The 8,771-nt window shown below is 55.2% G+C and overlaps 1 protein-coding gene across 2 annotated transcripts; it reads left to right on the top strand.

Annotated features, from left to right (window-relative positions):
* Positions 1-231: 231 nt before the first annotated feature.
* Fosb (FosB proto-oncogene, AP-1 transcription factor subunit) lies at positions 232-5,038 on the top strand. 2 transcript variants are annotated; one of them, XM_076838647.1, is made up of 5 exons: positions 232-887; positions 2,783-3,103; positions 3,342-3,449; positions 4,388-4,543; positions 4,684-4,757. In XM_076838647.1, the coding sequence occupies exons 1-5, from the start codon at positions 762-764 to the stop codon at positions 4,684-4,686; spliced, it is 714 nt and encodes a 237-aa protein (XP_076694762.1). In that variant the 5' UTR covers positions 232-761; the 3' UTR covers positions 4,687-4,757. The 2 variants fall into 2 exon arrangements, with proteins under 2 accessions (XP_076694762.1, XP_076694761.1); XM_076838646.1 differs by having other exon boundaries at positions 4,388-5,038.
* Positions 5,039-8,771: the final 3,733 nt, after the last annotated feature.

Genomic DNA, 8,771 nt, shown 5'->3' with positions numbered 1-8,771 from the left:
AGGGGTCCGGAACGCAGCCCCCGAGACCCCAGAGGTTCCAAAGGTCATACAGGTGAGCAGGTCGAAGCTAAGAAAGACCCCTTGATGGACAGCGCGAGGTTCTGTTTAACCCGGACTGAAATTTTGGGAAGTTTGCGAAGCGCGGAGCTAGTGACGTAAGCAAGGGGGCGGGTCTCGGGCATATAAATACAGGCTGGCGGCTCTGGGCTTCATTCATAAGACTGAGAGCTACCGCCACGGCAGGGACACGCGGAGCCTGGACTTGGGGAGTTGATTATTGTGGTTCTTCTTGAGGATCGTGAAATTTATTTTTCTCCGGAAAGAAAGTTTTTGGAAGAATTCTTCTAGATATTTCTTCGTTTATTTTGGAGGAGCGACTTTTTTCGTCTTCTTTATTTCTCCCCTCCCCCGTGAGACCCGCTGGACGCGTGGAAGAGACCGCACCTGAAGCAAGTTCTGTACAGCGGGCAGCGCTTTCGGCCTCTGGGGGAGCGATCCCCGCTTGCTCCTGGGTCCTACGGAACCTGGACTTTCAGGAGGTGCAGCGGCATCCTGTAGGGGTCTGTACACTTAAGAAGGACTGCACAGAAACTTTGCCACTGTTGGAGCAGGACGAAGGCCCTCCCGAGCTTCACCGAACAGCGTACTTTGGGGACGGCCTCGGCTCACCCCGGAATCGCACCTTACTTACCCACCCGGCCATAGCCTTGGCTTCCCGGCGACCTCAGCGTGGTCACAGGGCCCCCCCTGTGCCCAGGGAAATGTTTCAGGCTTTTCCCGGAGACTACGACTCCGGCTCCCGGTGCAGCTCTTCACCCTCCGCCGAATCTCAGTATCTGTCTTCAGTGGATTCCTTCGGCAGTCCACCCACCGCCGCCGCCTCCCAGGTAAGTCCTAGACGATAGAGGTACTGCTTTGTAGGTCTTATACTTTAAGTCTAGGGTGCCGCGAACACCCGCCACCCATCAAAGCCGCGCCAAAACCCAGGATCTGAGTTGGCTTACTGTGCACTTTGCAAACTGCAAAGAATCGGGAGATGTTTGCAACTGGTCCTGTGCGCGGAGCGCGGGGAGGGAATGCAGCTGGGCAAGCTTTGAGGCGTGTGTTGGCGGGGGGGAGGGTGTACTCCAGTCAGTGCAACGTGTATGCCGTAGCAGAGCTCAGAACTTTTAGCCGGCTCCGGACAGTCCCCGGCTAAGATCCCCAACCTGAAGCTAGCGCAGTTACGCTAGAGGAGAAAACCCGGGGAAGCTACCAGTAGCTTCCTCTTCTTTTCTCCTCCTTCGGAGCGCTGATTCTAACACCCGATCGCCCTCCATCCAGTCGGGAAAGCGGGTCTCGAACCCTCAGCTACGCTGCCTCCGCCTCCTGCGCGGATACGTAACGGGGGACCCGTGCGTAACGGCTGACGCGCTGGAATCCTCCGTCTGACGCGGGGCACGCACGGCGCGCAGCGCCCCCTTCGTCCGCCCCGCCCCTGACGTCCCGGGAGCGTTCTATTTTGGAACGCCGAGGCCACGTTGCTAAGGGAGGGGGCAGCCTGGCATTCCGATTGGTCGCCGCAGCGCAAGCTTTGGCCAATCAACTTTCCCTTCCTATTTGTAGGGCTCAGTTCCCTTCCCCCTCTGTGTCCCCGGAACCCGTGGTTCCTTGGCGCTAGGGTCTCTTACAGAACTCTAGGGAGACAGCGAAGAGACTCGTGTTGCGACTAGAGCGACTTCTCTGCGATCCAATGGGTCTGAGAGGACCTTGCGGGGATCTGGCCTCTCGGCTCTCAGAAGCAGGAGGTGTCTGTTTGTGTGCCGGCGTTTTTTCGGGAGATATGGTGCTTGTCACCTTCGTCTCCAGGCACACAGAGAAACTCTTTTATTCCTTCTGCTCTGGACACCCGGCTCATCTAGTGTGTCTGAAGACAAAACTAGAACCGCTAGCAGGAGGGGAACCAGGCAGGTGGTCTCCAGGAGCTCCGCCCCCCCTGAGTTCCCAGGGCGCTGATTGGCCGAGGAGCCAGCCCGTCCCTCACCACGCCCCCCGGGAGAGTAGTTCAGCCTAAACAGCAATTCTAGGATTCCACTTGCGGGTGGGTGGGCGATGAGCGCTGCTAGGGCTTGGGGGCTCGGGTCCTACACCCTTCCCTCTCCGCAAAAGTCTGAGGGAGCCCGATTGTCACTTTTCTGTACCTGTCCGTCTACCTTAACCTGTCTATCACGGTCTCACTAGGGAGAGGCAGTTACTTGAAACGATGCTCTCAACTCCTAGGCCTGTCCCCCACCACCGTTTTAACTGGGATCCCCACCCCTGCCCGAGACCTCTCACTGAGGGGTGTGTGTATGTGTGTGTGTGTAGAGGAAGGCTTGGTCTAAGGCCTCTCCCTCTCCCTCCCCTTGCCTCTGGGGTGGGGGTGGGGTGTTGTGGCTGTGTGTGTGGCTGTGCCTCCGTCCCGGGGTTCTGTCACCCGGCTGTGTCCAGCCTCCTCCCCACCCCCCACACCTAAGAGTCACCAACCCGGGGTGTGATTCACCACCCGCTGGAACCGTGCAACCTTTCCCCGAGGAAGAAGGAGGAGGTAGAAGCCAGTTGAGCAGAAATCCTCTCATTAACCACTGCGTCACGGTGTAGTGGAAGGGTGGGTGTTGTGGCTTTTTGCCTGTGACACACACATCCACACCCGCTCACCCTGTGCTCACTCACGGGGTCGGTGTGTGTTATGTGTGTTGGGTGTGTGTGTGTCGGTGTCTTTGTTTGTGTGTCTACGCCTGTGTATGTATGTGTCACCCCGTAGGAGTGCGCCGGTCTGGGGGAAATGCCCGGTTCCTTCGTGCCCACGGTCACCGCGATCACAACCAGCCAGGACCTCCAGTGGCTTGTGCAACCCACCCTCATCTCTTCCATGGCCCAGTCCCAGGGACAGCCACTGGCTTCCCAGCCCCCGGCAGTAGACCCCTACGACATGCCAGGAACCAGCTACTCCACACCAGGCATAAGTGGCTACAGCAGTGGCGGAGCTAGTGGCAGTGGCGGGCCTTCAACCAGCGGAACTACAAGCGGACCTGGGCCTGTCCGTCCAGCCCGAGCCCGGCCTAGGAGACCCCGAGAGGAAACGGTGAGCATGGGGCATCAGGAGTTGGCCTGATGGGGGAGAAAGCAAGAGATGCAGGAACTTTGTCACTGTTGGGGTGGTGGTCTGCTAAGGCCTCAAGGCTGCAGCAACCCTGTCATTCTTGCTTTAGTAGAGGGTCCTGTTTGGGTTCTTGGGGGTTCTGGAAGAAGAGGGGGTTTGGCATGGATTTAGAACATGTGCTGGGTCCCCAAACCTCATGGCCTGTATTTCCCCTACTCAGCTTACCCCAGAGGAAGAGGAGAAGCGAAGGGTTCGCCGGGAACGGAACAAGTTGGCAGCAGCTAAATGTAGGAACCGGAGGAGGGAGCTGACTGACCGGCTGCAGGCGGTAAGGATGGTACCTGGGTGCGGTGAGGGTGTGCTGAGGGCTCTCTCCCCATTCTATGTCCCCTGCCTCCAGCTGTGCCTCATCCTGGCATGAAAACACATGGGTCTAGGGACAGTGAGGCCAGATGGGGTGGCCCTGGCCACAGAGTTCCCTACCTACTTGTGTCCACTCTTGGCCACTCCCTCGCTTCTGTGATTTATGACCCCATGCACCCCTCTCCTGGCCTCCTTCCCACCTGGAGGGGAGCTCCAGTCATTTCTGCATTTGATCATGGGCATGCAAAACATTTTTGCCTCAGTTTCTCCCTCTCTTCAACCCCTTAACAAATGTTCCAGGCCCCTTTTACTTTGAACATTATGGAGAATCGGTGAAATTAATTATTTTACTGAATGTCAAATGCCCATCTCTTGCTCCAGCTACCTACAGTTCTCCAGAACTTGGGCTGGTGGCATTCACCCAAACCCACTCCTTTCTATGCCCAATCTCAGCCTGAGAATTCCCTACTTTATGCTTGCTTACAGAGTGCTCTGCTACCCCTTGAGAAATCCAGGGAAATTCTCTACTTTCCTACTGGATCTCTTCCCTGGGAGTTGGGGAGGAAGGGGTAACAGCAGGGATGACATTAAAAACCCCATAACAATTGTTTATTCACTCAACAAACCTCTGAGTGCTTCCTGCTCATCAGAGACTTCCCTGTGCACCTGGCCTCTTTCCCAGCCATCCATTGGGCACATGGGGAAACTGAGACTTGCAAGAGGAAACGGAGACTATGCTGAAGGACACTAGGACTCCAGTCTCAGGGGGTTTCCTTTCTGTCGGGAGCTGCAGCTTCAGGCTCAGCATCAAGTCTAGGGGGAGCCTGGAGCCACCTTCTCTAGTCACTGACATACCTTTGCTCTTTCCTCCCTCTCTCCTCTGACCTGGCCTCGGGGCCTCAGGAGACAGATCAGCTGGAGGAAGAAAAGGCAGAACTGGAGTCCGAGATCGCCGAGCTCCAAAAGGAGAAGGAACGTCTGGAGTTTGTGCTGGTGGCCCACAAACCGGGCTGCAAGATCCCCTACGAAGAGGGGCCCGGGCCCGGCCCGCTGGCGGAGGTGAGAGATTTGCCGGGGTCAGCATCCGCTAAGGAAGATGGTTACAGCTGGCTGCTGCCGCCCCCGCCACCACCGCCCCTGCCCTTCCAGACCAGCCAAGACGCACCCCCCAACCTGACGGCTTCTCTCTTTACACACAGTGAAGTTCAAGTCCTCGGCGACCCTTTCCCCGTTGTTAACCCTTCGTACACTTCCTCGTTTGTCCTCACCTGCCCGGAGGTCTCCGCGTTCGCCAGCGCCCAACGCACCAGCGGCAGTGACCAGCCTTCCGACCCCCTGAACTCGCCCTCCCTTCTTGCTCTGTGAACTCTTTAGACAAACAAAACAAACAGTCCCACAAGGGAGAGAGATTTGGACGAGGAGGAGAGAGGGGAAGAGACATAGAGGGCGTGTGGCCTCCCTGACTCTTCTGTCTGACCCTCTGCCGCCACTGCCGTCGGACAGGAGGACCTCCTTGTGTTTTGTGCGGGCCTCTTGTTTCTGTGCCCCGGCGAGGCCGGCGGGAGAGCTGGTGACTTTGGGGACAGGGGGTGGGGAGGGAATGGATACCCCCAGATACCTGTTGGTCCTGTCACTTCAATCCAACCTCTGGGGATGGGTGGGTGGGGGGGACGCCCACTTCCGGCGTGGGACAGAGAAGGGCGCTGCGGGAGGGCGGAGGGCTGCGGGGCGGGGCTGGAGCGCGCAGGGAGGCCCAACAAGGAATCGCCACACTCCCCCTGGCCCTTCCACGCCCACCCTTGAGGGGGCTGGCCAGTCTGCTCCCCCAGCACCCCGGCCTTGGCTTATCCACCCCACGTTTCCACGAGGGTAGAGCCTCCTCTGGGCAGATTTGAGTCCCCCTAGGGGGAAGCCGATGGCCCCTTTGAAAACCCGCTTCCCCCAGACCTAATCTGAAATGTGAACTTCTTCTTGACCGTCCGGCCGCTCCCTCCCAGTAAAACTGGCCAGGATGGAACTTTCCGGCCTCCTGGGACCCAGCCCAGGCCCCGGCCCGGTCGGTGGCCAGCCCCCTTTGCGATTGCAGTGTTGTGCCCAGCCCCTCCTCCAGCCGCCCCGCCGTCCTTGTTGGGCCTTTCTGGTTTCCGGCAGCAGGGGGCGCTGCGCCGCCGTCCTGCTGGACTGCTGTATACTGTGAATGAGCCGGCCATGGGGGGCAGGCCGGGCGGGCAGAAGCCCGGCCCCCCAGAGCCTTCCTTGGGTCTCCCCTGCCCCACCGCCTCCTTCTCCCCGGGACAATGAGTTAGATCCAAAGGGGTGACAGATTCGAGGGGGGCTGACAGTGATCCGTGCCCTTGGCCTCTCTCCTCAGGACCCTGGGCCGAGCCCTGGCCTTCTTCTTGAAGGCCCTGCCTCCTTCCCCAGCCTAGGACGCCAACTTCTCCCTGCCCTGGGCGCCCCACGTCCTCCCTCTCTGGAAGGGGAGCGAGGGGCTCGGCATTCTCGGGAGAAGTTTTAAGGGCTGAGGCTTTGGCCCCCGACCCCCAATATTTTGGGACTGGTCAACTTGGAGGGGCCGGGCTGCCACCCTCCCCTCCCCGGGCCCCTGCAGCCCATCTGGGTCCGGCTCTCCCTCCCGCCTGTCCTTGTGCTTCACCTCACGGGAATTTCATCGTGAGGCAAATTTCTATTTTTTAATATGGGGGGTGGCCCCGCCCCCTCCGTGCTGCATGGACCACACATTCCATGGCCGAGTCCGGCCCTGGCCCAGACCCTCCCGAGCTATTTATCCCTTTCCTGGTTTCCGAAAGGCACTTATATCTATTATGTATAAATAAATATATTATATATGGGTGTGTGTGTGCGCGCGTGCGAGTGTGTGAGCGCTTCTGCATTTACCAGCGTGCCGTGGAGTTGGATCTGCTTCTGGAAACTTTGAACCGGTCTGTCTGGCTGTCTATCAGACGTCTCCCTTCTTGTCTAGGCCCCTCTGGCTGTGCTGACAGTCCCTGACGGCCTTCCACAGTGTCTTCTCTCTCTGGCCATGTCCACCTGTCTTCTTCCTGACTGTCCCTGATCCTCCAGTTGTCTGCTGACTCTGGGTTTGTTGGGGACATGAGATTTAATTTTTGTGAGTGAGCTGAGGGATGGTAGATTTGTACGATCTATATCATTGAGAATTCTGGGTGCAAGTGTGAGACTTTGTGCGGGGCCTGCCCCTGACAATCACAATTTATTGACTCCCCAACCCCCACTCCATGCTGTATTTGTGGATCTTTTGTATTTTGCACCTGACCCGGGGGGCTGGGGCAGGCTGGCACTGGACTGCTCCCCTCCCCCTTTGGTTCTGCACTGTCGCCAATAAAAATCTCTTAAAAATGCATGCACCAGGCCTCTGTGTCTATTTTCTCTTGGCATCCGAAGACCACACACACGCACACACACACAGGAGCTCCTACAGCAGGATGAAAGGAGGCTGGACAGTGAGGAAGACTTCCCATGCACACAGACTGTGCCTCCTATTAGGAAAAGTAAGGAGGCAGAATATTAGCTGTGAGAAACTGATGTGCTGATGGGTTTCAGAGGTGTCCTGGTGGGGGAGGAATTTACATGGAAACTAGAAACTTGGATGCCTGATGGCTTAAGCAAAAGTTGAGCAGGTAAAACCTTCTGTAGGAGAGGTTTTAGAAATCCCAACCTCCCACAAACGAAGACCATTCAGGCTTCGAACAGAGATCCCAGGATTATATGAGCTACAAAATCTTGGATCTCTTGCATTCAAGATGAGTTTCCTTTGTTTCTGTGTGACCATTGCTTTTGGGTTAGAGCTGGATCCAGAGTTAAATAAAAATAAATAAATACATAAATAAATACATAAATAAATAAAAATTAAAAATTGCCATTTTCTCTTTTCAAATATACAGTGGAGATTCCCCACTGCAAAATCCTAGCCCTCTTTTACTGCATGGCAACAAGCAATCTGGGAATGGAGGGGCTGGCAGGTCACTTGAATTTTTTGTTGTTGTTTCTTTTGAACCCAGGGGTGCTTAACTACCCAGCCACATCTCCAGCCCTTTTTAGTTTTTATTTTGAGACACTAAGTTGTGGAAATTCTCCCTAAGTTACTGGGGCTAGCTTTGAACTTGCAATCCTCTTGTGCCCCTGCGTCAGGCTTAAATTTCTTAGTAAATTAATAAACAGGAGAATATTTATTTATTTTTAATTACTGAGGCTTGAACCCAGGGGTGCTGTATCCCTGAGGTATACCCCTACATCCCAGTCCTTTTTATTTTTTGAGATACAGTTTTGCTAAATTGCCCAGGTTAACCTGGAACTTGCAATCCTCCTGCCTCAGCCTCCTATGTAGCTGGGATTACAGGTGTGTACCCCTGCACCAGACTGGAATTAATTTTAATTAATTTAAAAAATGTAAAAAAAAAATGTGATAAGCACCTTCACTAGGAATACTGCAAAGACCAAGCCCCAGGCCCTGCCCGCCTAAGACTCATGGTCCAGTGGGGGATACAGACTAGTCCCCAGTCAGGGACAACACAAGTAAACAGAGCTGGGGGGATCTATGGGTCTAAGGGAGATCAGCAAGACTTCTTGGAGGAGTGGACAGCAGAGCCAAGTTCTAGAGGACAAATGGAGAGTACAGAAAATGATGGGAAAAGACTGAGGCCAACAAAATAGCAGGTGCACAGATCTGCTTGGGGAGGGGGAAGCCTTCATACATACTTCACATTTCCATTGAGGGATCTGGGTGTTCCTGGTGACTACAGCCAAGGGTGTGGAGCAAGAGGTCAGCAGGTGCCAGTTTCTTCATGCAATTAAATTTTAGGCTGTGGAATTTAGATCCTGGGGACATTAGAGAGCCATGGCAGGTTTTGAGATTTAGGTTGGGGCAGATTTGTGCTCTAGGTTGATTTCTCTAGTCATCAGATTAAGAGTGGCCCGAGTAGTGCACACCTGTAAATCCAGTGGCTCAGAAGGCTGAGGCAGGAGGATCACAAGTTCAAAACCAGCCTCAGCAATTTAGTAAGGTCCTAAGCAACTTATTGAGACCCTGTCTCTAAATAAAAGAGAGAAAAAAAAAAAAAAAGGGCGGGGGTTGGGGATGTGGCTGAGTGGTTAAGCACTCCTGGGTTCAACATCTGGTACAAAAAAAAAAAAAAAAAAAGAGTGACTAGAAGAGAGGAGGAAGCCTGGGGAGGAGGCGGCCAGGGCTGTGAGGAAGGGCTTGGAAGAGGCCCAGGGCAGTGGCATAGAGAGAAGAGGAAGCATTCAA

The sequence above is a fragment of the Callospermophilus lateralis genome, chromosome 18 (assembly GCF_048772815.1).
Source record: "Callospermophilus lateralis isolate mCalLat2 chromosome 18, mCalLat2.hap1, whole genome shotgun sequence".
In the NCBI taxonomy this organism is placed as follows: domain Eukaryota; kingdom Metazoa; phylum Chordata; class Mammalia; order Rodentia; family Sciuridae; genus Callospermophilus; species Callospermophilus lateralis.
The sequence above is the reverse complement of the archived record's forward strand: the minus strand, read 5'-3'. Positions and strand labels throughout refer to the sequence as shown.